At 47.2% G+C, this 15900-nt stretch overlaps 1 protein-coding gene across 1 annotated transcript; it reads left to right on the top strand.

Moving 5' to 3' along the window:
• Positions 1 to 11870: 11870 nt before the first annotated feature.
• LOC135985743 (lymphocyte antigen 6E-like) lies at positions 11871 to 15598 on the top strand. The gene is made up of 3 exons (XM_065629315.1): positions 11871 to 11942; positions 14430 to 14549; positions 15134 to 15598. The coding sequence occupies exons 1-3, from the start codon at positions 11891 to 11893 to the stop codon at positions 15340 to 15342; spliced, it is 381 nt and encodes a 126-aa protein (XP_065485387.1). The 5' UTR covers positions 11871 to 11890; the 3' UTR covers positions 15343 to 15598.
• The last annotated feature ends 302 nt before the right edge of the window (positions 15599 to 15900 follow it).

The raw sequence follows: 15900 nt of genomic DNA, 5'->3' as shown, positions 1-15900 counted from the left end.
TACCAGGCTGTGCTGCAGGACTGACAAACTCCTCTCTGGACTTGTGACACCTCCCTGCTGGGGGCTTGGGTTGAAATGCTGTGGGAAGTTCAGCTTTGGGGGAAATTCCAGCTGTTTGGGGAAACCAAGATTTGTCTAAACCAAAGCCAGAAGCTAAATGCATTTCCCAGGCATTGTTTGGGGTAAACCCACATTTCTGTTTGTAGTACAAATTAAAAGAGATTTCTTTTCTTTTTTTTTTTTTTTTTTTTGGTAATTATTTCTCTCCTTTTCTTTCTTGACTTTTGACTTCATAAAACATACTTGATTTCAAACATTGCAAATTGAAACAGCCTTTAGGAAGTCATGCTGTTGTCTTCATTAAGGTATCTAAGTGCTGGATGCCTCAGCCTGTGCCTGCACCCCGAGTTGCATTTTTGGGGCGATTTCCCCCTCAGGACAGGCATTGAAGATAGTGCTTGAAGGGCTCAGTGGAGACCCCCAACTCTTTCCAGAGGCTCGGGGCAAGTGATTCAGAGACACCTACCATTTACATGCCTAAATTAGTTGTTTTGAATCCCAGAATCAGTGAGAAAAATAATTATAAAAAACCAAAAGTGGCAAAACTGTAAAAAAAACCCCACCTACAAGAGTAAGCTTGATGGAAGTTGATGTGTTTCCATAGAGCTTCTCTGTCTGCTGTACTAATGAGTGTACTGATTTATGGAGGGGAGGAAACAACATTGACAAAACCACTTTCCTGGGTAATCCTGGATGGTTTCCAGTGCGGAAAACCAGACTAAGCCCACGAGAGGGAGCTGGTGTCTCTGTGCGGCGCCGGACTGGCTGCAAAATGCTGTCTGCCTGCACAAGGGTTGTGCTCCCGGAGCAATTTCCAGGCGGTAAAACCAGGAGCCGTGCGAGGGATAGGATGGCTTGGTTGGAAGCAGCCCAGGGAAGGATGGCTGCAAGATCGCCTTGTTGATGCCAGCTCTGCTCGCCGACAGCAGGTCCTGGCCAGACTCCAGCGTCCGCTCGCTCCCACGCCACGGATGTGCCTTGGGTTGGCTGCGTAGGATAATTCTAGTGCGTCTAATATCAGCTCCTGGAATGCCTGTGCACTTGCATCCGAGCCACAAAGCTGGTACCAAGCCCTGCAAGGTTTTAATTCAGAGCCTCTGGCCATGAGCTGCTTGGAAGTGGAGCGTGACCCTCTGTCCCTCCCTCTCCTGCAGCTGGGGTGCTCTTGGGGGTCCCCAGAATTGCTGGGCTGATGTTGGGCTGGGCCTGGGCAGCATGCAGGGAACTTTATTTTCTTGGTACCTATAAGGTCCTACGGACTAAAGAGGGGATGAAATCAGATGGGGCTGCACCTTTCTGTCCCATTGTCATATAATCATGGACTAGTTTGGGTTGGAAGGGACTTTCACAGCTCATCCAATCCCAACCCCTGCCATGAGCAGGGACATCTTCACCAGCTCAGGTTGCTCAGAGCCCCGTCCAGCCTGGCCTGTGATGTCTCCAGGGATGGTTCAGCCACCACCTCTCTGGGCAACCTGGGCCAGGGTCTCACCACCCTCAGGGGCAACAATTCCTTCCTCATGTCCAGCCTGAATCTCCTCTCCTTTAGTTTAAAACCATCACCCTTGCCCTGTTGCAACAGGCCCTGCTAAAAAGTCTATCCCCATCTTTCTTATCAGCCCCTTTAAGCACTGAAAGGTCACAATAAGGTCTCCCTGGAGCCTTCTGTTCTTCAGGCTGAACAACCCCAACTCTCTCAGCCTTTCATCCTATGAAAGGTGTTCCATCCCTCCGATCATTTTGGTTGCTCTCCTGTGGACCCTTTCCAACAGGTCTGTGCTTTTCCTTTACAAGTCACCATTATGAGTGACTCTGTCCTTTCTTTCTGATTTTCCTATACATTCCCTCTTTGCAATGACTCCTTGAACATCTTCTCACCCCTGTAACACTAAACTTTGCTAATTCCCTCCACTCCTCCCATAAATGGTCACAGCCAAAAAGCAAGACTGGCACCTGCAAACCACCATGCAAGAAAATGTCCTCGTTTTAGCTGAGATAGAGTTAATTTTCTTCCTAGTAGCTGGTATAGTGCTAGGTTTTTGATTTAGTATGAGAAGAATGTTGATAATACACCAGTGTTTTGGGTGTTACTAAGCAATGTTTACACTAAGTTAAGGACTTTTCAGCCAGAAGGCTGCAGGTGTACAAGAAGCTGAGAAGGATCAAAGCCAGAACAGTTGACCCAAGCTCACCAAAGCGGTATTATTTACCATATGATGTCATGCTCAGTATATAAACTGGAGTTGTCTGGGGAGCAAATACCACTGCTTGGGAACCAATGAGCTATTGGTTTTGTGGGCGGTGAGCAGTTGCATTGTGCATCACTTGTTTTGTGTATTATGTTATTATTAGTAGTATTAGTCTTATTTTTTTCTTCCTTTGCTGTGCTGTTGAACTTATCTCAACCCACGTGTTTTTTTCCTTTGCCTCTTGATTCTCTCCTCCATCCCACTTGCTGGGAGAGAATAAGCAACTGGCTGCGTGGTCCTAGATGCAAGCTAACCATGACAGCAAATAATGGAAATTCCACCTCTTTCCTCCACACCTGTGTGTTTTAACCCTGTCTTCAACCCACTGCTTGATGCCTTCAGCAACTGTATGAAAGTAGAGAGGGGAAGAAATCCATGAAGGTCTTTGGAGAGAGGGTGGTCTAGGTGAGACTTCAAACCAAGCTCTACCACTGCTTCTCCATATCTGACCTCAGGTGAGTCATTTGGTGTCTCTGATTCAGGTAGCTAAGATGGAGATAACAATGCGGGGCTTCTCGCCCTGGCCTGGAGGGCTTTGGCATCTTTGCACTCAATATCTCGGTGATGCTTCACCCAGCTGATCCAGGGATGTCCTTACACCAGGAAGGGTCAACCCTCCCACACGCTGCAGATGTCTGTGCAATCAGAGTTTGCTTCTCCCAGGCCCCTGCAGCACTGTGCTGCTCTAACCAGTGCAAACACTCATCCTCTCCATAATGCAATGTGGAAACATGTCATGGCAAAGCCGCGGCTGCTCCCACGTCGCTCACTCCTCCAGAAATTCTGTTCTTTGACTCACTGTGGTGCCGACGAGCTTTTGTTAGGAGCTTTGCTAGAAGATGGGCATGCAAACAGTGCAGAAAGACATCTCTCCCCATCACAAGGGAGCTTTTATAATGGATGGATGTAGACACAGAGGTGAGGGCAAGGGTGTGGGCATTGCTCGGTGCATCAGTCGCTTGGTCACTGCCTGATTTACTGTTAGCAGGACGACAGGTCTCATGATGGGCTGAGGATGCTCAGCAGGTCTGATGGTGTCCAAGACCCCTTGTTCAACTCCGAGGCTGGATGTGCCCCACTCTGCAAAAGCTGTGAGACAGGCTTGTCTGCTTATCATCCCGCTCCCAGCTGGATGTCAGCACTGCTGAGAAGGGAGGGTGCTGTTTTGCCCCTTCCCCACAGCAGAAAAACCTCCCCAGGCTGCTCTGTGTCTCCTTTACTGATGCTCAGAGTGGCACAAAGCTTTCCCTGGGCATATGGATCTTGCTGCTGGGGCTGATGTGTCTGGAGACAGATGCTCTCCCCGAGGTTTGCTGTGGGGCCGAAGGATTTGGAGGAAGCAGAACTTAATGAATTTCTAGGTCTGCCCGTATTTAATTTCCTAAAATACCCACTGTCGCCAAGGCGTGGTGGCAGAAACCAAGTGCTTCCCCTAGATGCTGTCCTGCTTCCAAGGAAACCAGCAGGAGTGGTGCTCAGCATCTCCCAGGCGTTACTGAAATGGTCCTTCCTCTTATTTGGAGCAACACGGAGCTGGGTTGGAGGCTGTCACAGCAGCATCCCTGCAGATAATCTCACCTCCCACTCCAGGCCTTCCATGCTGAATGCTGCACTGCACGCGTTGGCAGGAGTGTGAAGAGAAAACGGGTGAAACCAAATTCCTGAGGCTAAATGCTGCAGCGAGGAGCTCCATTCAGACAGGTAAACAGCACAGGGCAGAGTCCATCCTTCAGCCATGGGACCACACAGTATGGCATGCTGGTGGCACCCTTTCCATCCCCAAAACAGGGTGGACATCAGAGAGTCCAGAAGAGGGCCATGAAAATGATGCAAGGGGTGGAGCGGCTCTGCTATGAGGACAGGCTGAGAGAGTCGGGGTATTCAGCCTGGGGAGGAGAAGCTCCTGGGAGACCTTATTGTGGCCTTTCAGTACTTAAAAGGGGCTGATAAGAAAGATGGGGACAGGCTTTTTAGCAGGGCCTGTTGTGGCAGGACAAGGGTGATGGTTTTAAACTAAAGGAGGGGAGATTCAGGCTAGAAGTGAGAAAGGAATTTTTTACAGTGAGGGTGGTGAAACACTGGCCCAAGTTGCCCAGAGAGGTGGTGGACGCCCCATCCCTGGAGACATCCCAGGCCAGGCTGGATGGGGCTCTGAGCAACCTGAGCTGGTGCAGATGTCCCTGCTCATGGCAGGGGTGGGACTAGATGAGCTTTGAAGGTCCCTTCCAAACCAAACTATTCCATGATTCTATGATTCTGTGAAATGAGATGGAATCGGTGTGGGTGAGCAGGACCCACCTCACCATCAGGACCAGGTGGCAGTGAGGACACTGGAGATGTCATGGCCAGATTTTGGCATTGCTTGGTGCTGTGGACATGTCAGAGGTGAGAAGAGGAGATGTCCTATTATGCCTGCTGTGAAAGCCATGCCCAGAGGACAGGGAGTGAGCTTTTGGCTGAAGAATGTGTCTCCTGGTGCTATGTAACCCCAGATTCGTTTCTGTTGCCACTTCATCCCATCTCCATTTCAGCTTGAATGAAAGTGAGTTTTCCTCCATACAGGGAGGCAGGAGAGAGCGGCTGTGAGCAAAACCAGGGCCTGATGCCAAGTGCTGTGTTTACAGCCCAGAAACGAAAGTGCACATCCCTGGGCTTTGCTTTCAGAGGAAGGAAAGCTTCATGGGCCTCTTTTCCCATCAGAGATCCCGTGTTTTATCCCTCTGCTTCTCCTGAAGCAGTGGTTGGTTTGCAAAGCAAAACAGGCAGGAGCAGTGACTGCAGCTGCCACAGGCTGAGGAGCAAAAGCCACCACTGTCCCATGCCTTTGACTTTGGACGTGCCTTTCGTCACTCAGACTAAATTTCAAGGCTCTGGGAGCCTTTGCTGAAACATCATAAAGTCCCTTCAAGGCATGATTGTCTTCTTCCTGACGTTTTGACAAGTTGGGAGTGGGTGAAAGCCTCATACACAGCTTGTGCAATCAAGATGGGACGAGCCGTTCCTACCGTGCCCTCTCCTTGACAAGTAGGAGAGTGAATGCAAACCCACGGTGGCTTTTCCACCCTGCTGGATCAGTGTGGGTGGCTTCTGGTTCCCATGCCCTTCTCAGGCTGTCATCTGTGAGGTTTACAAGCCCTTGTTTGCACTGAGTAGTTGGCAAGCTGGGTTCGGAGGGGCTGCTCTGATGGTGGACTAGATGGGGGTTGGACTTAGATGACCTTTGAAGGTCTCCTCCAAGCCAAACTGTTCTGTGATTCCATGATTCTATGGATGTGAAGGATCACGGCACGTGAGGTGCCCTCACCATACCCCATGAGCGGTGGGGATGGAGTGAGAGGAGCCAACACCCTGCTGTATTGTGCAGGGATGCTCTTGAGGTGGACCAATACCATTCCCTCCTCCTGCCCAACCACTCATGCGAACACACCGCAGCAAAACCACGCCCTGCTTTTTCAAAATAATAATGATAAAAAACCCAAACAACATAAACAACAACAACAACCACCAAACAAAAAACCCCAACCAAACCAACAACAAAAAACCCAAACACAGCTTCGAATTTTTGGCAAGCGCTCCTGGGAAAATACCCTTCCGCTCACCCAGTGAGGAACATGATTGTGTTTCCAGATATCGTCCTGTTTGTTTCTCTGCCCTGCTGAACACACCCATCAGATTGGGATGGTTTCAGACAGGATAATTCCTTGACCTCCAGCTCCTCCGCCTGCCATGTGCTCTCCTCCTCCTCTGGGGACAGCCCTGCTCTCCTCGCCCTCCTTGGCCACAGTTGTGGAGGTTTCAGCCTGGCTATTACTTAAGGCGTGACAAGTTTCTAGACGTAACAAGGGATGTCCCAAGCTCTTGTTCTCAGCACACAACTGGGGTTTTGATGCCCTACCTGGCTGGGCCAGTGGGAGTGGGTCAGGAGAAAAAACAGAGCATCCTGATCTTCCCATGGTGTGCTGAGTTTTTCCACTCACAATTAGTTTTTCCATACCCCATTGGGGCCCACTTGGAAACAATTAAATGCAGAGCCCCTAAAACAAATTAAGAGAGGTCGTCTGCGGAGTTCGTCACAGCTTTCCCATACACAGAGAGAAACGTGCTTTTCCCATTTTACTCTCAGATTTCACCTAATGTAGGAAAGCCCAGCTGTTGGGTTTGAGAGCCGAGGATTATTTCCAGGCCTGAAATACCCATCACACAAAAGGTGGGTCAAGAACCTAAAGCAAGAACCTAAAGCATTTTCTTTAAAGGCAATTTTAAAAACTGTGACTGTTTCCCTGCCTTCCACTGCGGCATGTGCGTATCAACCCTTTGTAACATGGAAAATTTTATTTCTTACAGAAGTAAAATGGATGACTAGATTAAGGCTTTCTCAGTATCCCTGCAGATGGCTGTGGAGGTTCTCACAAGGCCAGCTGCTACTACAGCTGTGTCCTACATGAGTTTCTCTCACATTATCACTGGCCTTGCAGATTCAAATGACTGCTCTCTACACCACCATGTGACTCCAGAATCTTAAAGTTCAATTTAAGCCAAAACAAAATCTAAAAACCCCACAGTGATCAGAAAGACACTTGTCAAGACAAAGATGAGAGCTGTCACCTGCTTTTCTTCCTGCAGATGTTGGCCATATCTTCTGTGGCAAAGCTTTTGATCAGCCTTTCATAAGCATTTGCATTGGTGTGGTCCAGATGCATATCGCAGCCCAATATTTCCAAAGAAAGACTGGAGTATTGCTTGTGAGGACCAGAGTGAACATGTGCCACAGAGGAAGGTCCCATTTTAGTGCCTGCACGTTGGCTGCTCATGTCATGAAAGAGAATCAAGAGGGCTGGACCTTGAACAAAGGGAAATTGCCACTTTCAGTGAAAAGGCAATGACAGTTTTGGAAACTATCAACTGAGCTGCGTTAAAAGTGTGAATTTAAATAAACCTGTGAGGACAATTTGTCCCCAAACACAGTTGTGGCCAGTGGTGTCCTCCTTGACCAGAACTGGCATTAACTCTTTCCAGGGAATCCCAAGACAGTACTGGGTTTTTCTCTCTCTCAGCTCTTCTTCCTCCTCCTAACCATCCTTCTTCACTGTCCTTTTTCCTTCAGACCCTGAAGGTCTCTAATAACCCCTCTCCTGACTGCAGAGATGCTACCACAGCATAATAAAGCTTGGCCCTGGATCCAAGAAGGATGATTCACATCTATAACTCAAACCTCTTTCCTATACAAACAGGGTGGTTACAGCCAAATTGCTTGCAAGGAGCAGATGCATGTCCACGCACCGTTTGAGACAATGGTGCTTGGGGTGTGCCTAAGCCATGTTGATGGTCCAATGGCATGGATGGCGTTGAGGATGGGCTTGTGCCTTGTTTAGTGAGCTAGCCTGGATCTGGCCCTTCAAGCAGGGCATCGGCAGGGACGTGAATCATGGCAGTTGACTCCGTGCGTGTTGGTGCTGTTTGATAACTCCCCATGAGCCTCCAATTTGATGGGACTGAATTATATCTTAGGACCTTGGAGGTAAAGTGAATGTGACAAAACTGCTTTGGTTCCCTGTTGGCTGGTAGCTGCAGCCCCAAAAGACTCAGGTTCCTCATCCATTGAGACTGATAGCAAGACTTCTGGAGACTGTCACAGCTGTCATGCTGAGATGGAAGTCTACCTGGATCACCTTGTATTTCAGACAGACATGGTGGATCTGGGTAACCTCTGTCCTTCCTAGCTGGAGGTTTGGTAGCCTCTGTCATCTGCTATGGGGCTGACCTGAGGAGCTCTTTCCTGTTGTTTGGAGCCTACCAGGTCAGCTATAGACCCAAATGTGTTTTTGGGAAAGGGAAGAATAGAGCAGGCTGCCTGCAACAGTCAGGCCTTGGATGGAAAAGGCAAAATATCACGTGTCCTCCTTTTTTTCCTGGGGTTTCTGGATCCCATGATCTCCCCACTTCCAGTCCTTCACCTAGCCCTGTTGCCATTGCATGGCCAGATGAAGCAATGCAACCTTCCCTGACCCACCAAGGAAGGAGGAGAGGACATGACCAGATCAGCCTGATACTGTTTGGGGCTGGGCTGGACCGCTTGCCCTTCATGCACCATCTGCGTGACTCAGGGACACAGGGAGAACTACCCATGGGTGCCTTCTTCTCACCTTGTCCCATGGCCTCTCCTTTCCCTGTTGAGGCTCCAGTTTACAACCCTGAGCTGAAATGCATCATTTCCCACCTGCACGACGGAGGAGAGCTGCGATCGGAGCCACTGTCCAGGAAGAAAAAGGGAAAAACTGGGGAGAGTTGACATTAAAACGTCCCTGGACCTGGCAGTTTGCTCCACCTCCCTGCTCCGTCACGGGTTGAAAACACGCTTTGTCTGGTTCCCGTTACACAAAAAGGGACAGGCCTTGCACAATGCGCTCCCAAGGTCTGGCACAAACACATGCTGTCAGCTGCCAAGCTCCAAGTGGGTTAAGGTTTCTTCCTTAAAGCTCCCAGGCTCTGTTAACTGTTTAATACCCCTTGTGACAACCGTTGGGTTAACACCTACATACCCCAATTTCTGCTGCAAGATTCACCCTGCTCCCCTTCTCTTTTTTTTCTTTTCTTTTTATGTCCCTGCAAAAGTAGTTTTAACACCTCCACGCTTCCCTAAGTCTCCTGACACCATCTGCACTTCCCACTACCCCAGTTGTCTTTGCCTTGGCTTTTCTTCCAGCTCTCTTCTCCCCTTGCTTGCAAAAAAAAAAAAAAAAACAATGGGCTGCTCTCTGCTTCAAAGGAGACCCGTCCCCCATCCCACCTCCGTGATGCTGGTTGGAGTCCAGAGCCCTTGCGGTGGCCCTGGGCGTGATTGCAATATCAATAGTGTGTTTTTGGGACCTGGCCAGGCACCAGCCTGCGTCCCAAAGCTTTTGCAGTCTTCTCCTTCAGGGATGCAGGGATAGGGTCCAGGTGATGCCCCAGATGTCTTCTCCATCCAGGCCCCACAGGACACCCTGTAGTCTGACTCCAGTGGCTGGTTAAACTGGGATTTGTGGAGTTGTAGAAAATGTTCCTCAGACATTGAAGGGTTGTGGCTAATAACTGAACAGTGTCTGCACATAACAACATGTACATATTGCACAGCACTAAGTAATGCCACCATAGGAGAAATGGTGAAGCATTAATACTTCCCTCCCATCCCATCTTATTTCTTACTCTCACTTTCCTGTCTTTAATTATTTTCCCCCAAGCTTTGTGTATTTGCTTTGATTTATTTTGCTTTTTACCAATATTTTTCAACTCCCTCCTTTTCTCTTTCCAGTTCTGAGTGAAATATTAATCTTGTTTATTATTATTAACCTTCCCTCTCTCTAATCTATTTAAATGCTTTCTCACATTTCCACTTCCTACAGCTCATTTCTCACTTGCAGATTTTCTGTTCAGCTGCACTTAGCTTTAGCAGTGTCATTTATTTACTCTTTATTTATTTGTTTTAATTTCAAAGCCTTTCTTCGTTCTCGTTGTGGGCTGTGCTTGCGCATTGCTTCTTTCTTCTTGCTGAGGAGCTGCATTTTTCTGCTCAGTTGGCTCCAAGATGAGCTGCAATAATTCAGTTTCATTTCTGGATTTTTGATGTGGATGGAAAGGAAGAAAGTTTTGGTTTCCATTTCTCCAGCTGGCTGAGTGAAGCCTGGCTATTATACTTAAAACAAACATGTGGACTAATACCTACAATTTCCCCCCATGCTCTAGCGGATCATGTTTCCTGCCTGATATCATTCATGCATGTATTTATACAAAGTTTTGTTCGGGGATTATGGCTTTTTTCACAGATTATTTCTGAAGTATACTTGCTACATTAGCTGTCACGTGGGTCTCTCACATTTTTGCTAAAAGAGAAGATAATTAAAGATTCATGCTCAAGGTCAGGGCAAACCCAGAGAACAGAGTGGAGGAATTTGAAAACTGGATGTTCATCCCCTCCTCCCTCCTCCAGGCACAGGCAGAGACAGAAACTGCTGTAGAAAAGGAGGAAATGTGCAAAGGAAGAATGACTGGAAGCAAAACACCCATCACAGGGGCTGGACATGGGGTCGCCTGCCCAGGATCTTGCAGACAGCTGATCAGAGGAAGAACATATGAACCAACTCCTTGGGGAGTAATGTGGGTAAAAGAGCGAGAAACGGGATGTTCTTTATTCTGTTTCCACATAATTTGTGACCTTACAAACCTTGACTCTGAGCTCCCCTTGGTCATTGCCTCGAGAAGAGAAGACTCCAGAGAGACCTTCTTGTGGCCTTTCAGTACTTAAAAGGGGCTGATAAGAAAGATGGGGACAGACTTTTTAGTAGGGCCTGTTGCAACAGAACAAGGGTGATGGTTTTAAACTAAAGGAGAGGAAGTTCAGGCCAGACATGAGGAAGAATTTTTTTACAGTGAGAGTGGTGAAACACTGTCCCAGGTTGCCCAGAGAGGTGGTGGATGCCCCATCCCTGGAGACATCCCAGGCCAGGCTGGACGGGGCTCTGAGCAACCTGAGCTGGTGCAGATGTCCCTGCTCATGGCAGGGGTGGCACTGGATGAGCTTTGAAGGTCCCTTCCAACCCGAACCATTCTATGATTCTATGATTTCTCTCTTTGAAGACAAAGGGTCCTGGTATGCTGATATATCTTCTTGACCAGGACTTGTTTTATTTCTTAGTCACTTTCACTCCCATTCCTAGTTTAACTCCTGCAGCCCTTTCCATGCACTTTTTGCCTCTGCTGCATCCTGAGTCATTTGGCAAGAGGTGATGAAGTGGTTGTGGGAGCAGAAGGAGGGAGCCCAGAAGGAGTGGAAAGGTCATGAGGGACTGGAAAAACCTGACAGAGTCCAGAGTTGGTCTACAGGTATCAACAAACATAATTGCTTGGAAACCCTGGATGCTTCTGGAGAAACAAAGCAAAACAAAAGTTTCAAACCCCATCCCTGCCCAGCCCATTGGAGCCTCTCAGTGACAATCTCCAGGAACGAACAGTGTCATTGCAGGAATGATACAAGCTGGTTTTGTGCTTGAAGAAATTTTCTTAGCACAAGTGATATCATCCTGAATGCCTGCAGACTATCTAGTAAAAACCGTTGTTTTTTTGCCTCTTCTCCCGCTTCCTACTGATATGAAGCTCTCATATCATGGCAGAAAGGATGGAAGATGCCAGGTGACAACTACTATCTTGCATGCGATGAGCCACACCAGACTGGTGCAGCTGCCTCTGCTTTGCTCCATGTTTTTGCTCCAAGTTTCATGGTTCAGCCCGATGGCATAAGAAGGGACTCCCATGTTTGAGTCAGATAAATTGTTCCCCTAATTAGCAATGCAGACATCGTCAGCAGGAGTAGGCCTTGGAAAGAAAAGATTGGATCTGAATGAGACGTAAAAAAAAATTGCTACTTGGAGCCTTGTAATAGATTCCCATGCACAAACACACCCATCGCTGATCACATCATATGTGCCGTCCCTCCCAAAACCCCAAATTACTGTAATCAGAGGAAGTCACAGTAAACGCGATGCCAGTATAAAATCTTACTGTGATGCACCTTCCCACATTGTTCAGGCTCTGAAGGCACAAGGACCATGAAGGCTTTTCTGATTGCCCTGCTGGTGGCAGTCCTGTGTGCCAAGCAAGGTAAGGAGACAAGAGGGCTGGGAGAGACAGATGGAGAGGATGAAAATGCCAGAAAATAAATCAGAGATAACAGGGACAAGAAGGCTTGGCAGATTTTTTTTTTGCAATTGTTGAGGTCTGACTAGTGAAGTTTTTCTTTGGCATCAGCTGCATCAAGCAATATTTAGTGTGATTGAGTCTCAGCTTCTGGGTGAGTTCTGCCGAGGTAACCATAATCCAAAGAAAATGAGCTCGTGGCTCTGGTTTCTCACACCCTCAAGTATTCAACTCGACCACTCACATCTGAAGATAGACACGTGAACTGAAAAATCCTAATAGGAATTAAGCTGGGCTCACAGTTTTGCCTTTGGTTTTACTTTGGTTCCTGAGTGAAACTTGAGGAGTTGTTGATAAAAGTAATATGGCTGGTATTGACACCGCATCTTCTGCCAGCATTTCACTTTATTTCCCACAACGACATTACAATTAAGAAACTAGATTGCTGGCAGCTATTTGAAAGGATAAGAGTAATTTGGTCATAGGTTGGAAGAGCTTTTTTAAGTGTCTGCGAGTGAGTGTGTTTGTAATGGGATCCACAGTGCTCTGTGCTCATCCTCTTTCAAAAGGAGATGCAGATATAACTAAATAATTGTCTAGATTTGTCCAGTTGAGAAATAGCGGCTCTGTGCACATGCTCGCAATCCCGAGGAGTGCTGCAAGCATTTTTGTACCGTTAAAGCTATTTCTGGCTGCATTTGTGAAACTTGAGCTTATGGAGGGTAGAGGCCAGATGCAGGAAAGTCTTTATAACAGCTGTGATGGTTTAAGCTGTTATTGTTTCCTGACTGGGAAGGATTTTCCTTGTATCAGTCAGTGAATACGAGCGCATTTCGGTTGCTTTTGCACACATGGAGGGGTCTCGGCTCCATCTGCAGCAGGAAGTGGTTTGAACGACTTTCGTGGTATTTGGCAGAAAAGCAAATCAGGGAGAGCCACGGGGACTGTAAAATGCAATAACACTTGCTGGGCAGCGTGTCTGGGATTGCTCTGGCAGGGTCTGCAAACGGATAGGAGCCCATAGCTTGGGTTGGGGGAACCTCCAGAGAAGATGCGAGAGGCTTATCTTATCAAAATGATGGAGAAACAGTGAGTGCTGAATAGCCAGAGAAGTTAAAACCAGGATACAACACAGATTGTTTTATCTGCTGCCATGAAGAACACCTGTGCTCACAACACCTGGCACTAGAACAGACCATTTGGGGAGGTTTCAGAGCAAGACAGTTGGTCATGGGGCACCCAGTGCTGCCCACATCACAGAGAAGAGGCCTTTCCTTCTCCTAGCTGAGGTAGTTAGGGCATAAAATGGCTTTTAATTCTCTTTTAAAACTTCTGGAATCGCCTAACCAGGCATCATGGGCAGGTTCAACTTCAGAGATGAATTTGAATCAAGAGCAGGTGGGTTTTGGAGAGTCCCCGGGAGGAGTTTCTTTCCTAAAAACAGGTTCAAATTCAATGAAAGGGGCTATTTTGTGCAGAAAATGGGTTGAGAAAGCCAGGAGGAACCGAGTGAGGGAAATTGCAGCCTAACAGACGACCCTCCCAGGTTTGCAGTTTGGTCACCTTCAACCAAGAGCTCTCCATCGCTGGTGGCAAAGGAGCAGGCTGTCCCAAGAGCAGCTTAACTGTCTCTGTCACCCCTGTTCAGAAATGAGGAGCATTTCATGTGACTTTGAACAGGAGAGAAACAGTTTCCACCAATTGTGAATCCATCTCCGGGGAATGAGAAGGCACGTGTTTGTGTTTCTAGCATGGCCAGCCTGGAAATTTGGCTCAATTTACTTCAGTTTTGTTCGGAAATACATATCCTACTTCCTTCTGGCTTTGTAATAAACCTGCCTCAGCCCTGCTAATGATATCACTGAGAACATGTTGTTCAGGCACTGGTAGGAATAATCTCTTTATTGTCCAGAGCAACCTCTCCCATGGAACTCCCTTTAAAGTGGCTCTTTGCTCAGGAATTTAGCTCACAGGGGTTTCATAGGCTTTAATTAATTCATATCTGTACCATGTTTTGCAGATGCAGTCTGAAAATACTAAAAACTAAGCTGTCAGCTGAGGACAGAGCCAGTTCATCCTCTCCTTGCCAGAACTATACTAGACCCAGCTGGGCAGGTCGCGAGTTCTTCTTTGCAGGTTGGGTGTCACCCAAGCCAACGTGGACCCAGGAGAGAAAGAAAGGTCACCTGATAGTGCTGCTCGGGCTTAAAAAGTGTGTTTTCAGGTTTAATCACCAAAAATCTCAAGTAAAGAAAGAAAAATTTTGTTCTGTTTGTTTACTTTTTCAGCTTCATTAATCAAAACCAGCTGCTTATTTCACTCGTCATGAAAACTCGAGCAATATACACTTTTCACGTTGTATTTTCCAAGAAGGGACACGGCTTTTGACAATTTCTTCCCAGGAGGGCATTGCTTGAAACCACTAATATGTGTCACGTGCGCTTTTTCCAGCTTCCTCGCTGTTTTGCTACATATGCGACAACGAACACTCCAACTGGAACTGTCTTAAAACCTACAAGTGTGATGACAATGAGAAATTCTGTCTCACCACATACAGTTCTGCTGGGTTGGGTGAGTACCAGCAACAGCTCAAGGCTTTTTTTTTTCCCTCTTGATAAACTGATGGGCAATAGTTTATTCTGGGGAGTAGTTCGTCTTGTTGGAAAGAATCAATCACTGAGTTTTAAGGATCACAACACATAATGTGTGTGAAACCCTCAGTGGTGCTCTGTGATCCACCACCTGGGGTATGTTCATCACCATCTTGTGGCAGGGCTGGCTGTAGCAGACAGATTTTCATGAGCAGACCCTGTTGTATGTTCTAAGAGCTTACAAACATACTTTGTGATAGAGGATGGAAAGGGGTTAGACCTAAGTAATGTGTGTTCAGGAACCAGAAATGCATTGACAGTGATTATTGGCAGCGATTTTTTGCTGCCCTACATGAAGCGTGGTGTGGGTTTCTACCAAGGCCTTTCTAGTGTCATTTGATTCAGGCTGTGTGGACACTCAGCATTCATCAAATCCCTTAATCTCCATTAATGCTGCATTGCAAATTAAGCATAGTGCAATATTCCATCTCCTATCATCCTCTGATCGGGACTTCAGAAGAATCTTAAATCACAGCCCTCCTTTCTTGTCTGTTCTCCATCCAGGCAAAGACATGGGACATCGCATCACCAAGAAATGTTCTGCAGAGTGTCCCGAGACGAATGTGAACTTTGGTGTGGCGGCTTATTCCACCAAATGCTGTAGCACCTCCCTGTGCAATTTCAGTGGTGCCAACAGCATAAAAATGAGCTACACCATGATGTTCCTGGGAGTTGTGGCCAGTTTGATCTGTGTCATCAAGGCAGGATTGTGATGAGGGGTGGGAGAACACGGGACAACCCAAGAACCTGCAAGGTATTCCCCACTTGAGAAAACAACATCCTCTGTCAAGTGTCTCCAACAGGGTCTATGTTACCTTGTTTTTTCCAAGACATTGCTTCAGGTCCCATCCACAAAATGGCATGGCAGTGTAGCTCCTATTTTTTTCCCCTGTATCATTTGCTGTTTTGTACTAATTTTCCCTGGGAAAGCTCTTTTGATAGCACGTGTGTGACAATTGTCAGACAAAATAAAGATTTATGTTATTCTAGAGTGTGTTCGATATATCCACACTAAGATCAGCCTGAGAAAACAGCTCTGCCAGAAAGGGCTGTAGTCTGAATCTCTGCTTCACATTGAATTCCTCAGTTGCATCCAGCAGCTCAAGACGCACATTCCATAAAGCCAGATCTTCTGCCTGATCACTCAGTGCTAACGAATGAAGGTGTCAATCTGAAAAGGTCAAAGATGTTTGTGTCATTGCCATTGCAAGCAATAATGAGAATTGTTTTGTAACTGCTAAGACACAGGACCGGGGGTTTGGCAGGGACTG

This window comes from Caloenas nicobarica, chromosome 2 (assembly GCF_036013445.1).
Source record: "Caloenas nicobarica isolate bCalNic1 chromosome 2, bCalNic1.hap1, whole genome shotgun sequence".
Taxonomy (NCBI): domain Eukaryota; kingdom Metazoa; phylum Chordata; class Aves; order Columbiformes; family Columbidae; genus Caloenas; species Caloenas nicobarica.
This window is presented reverse-complemented; position numbering and strand designations above follow the sequence as displayed.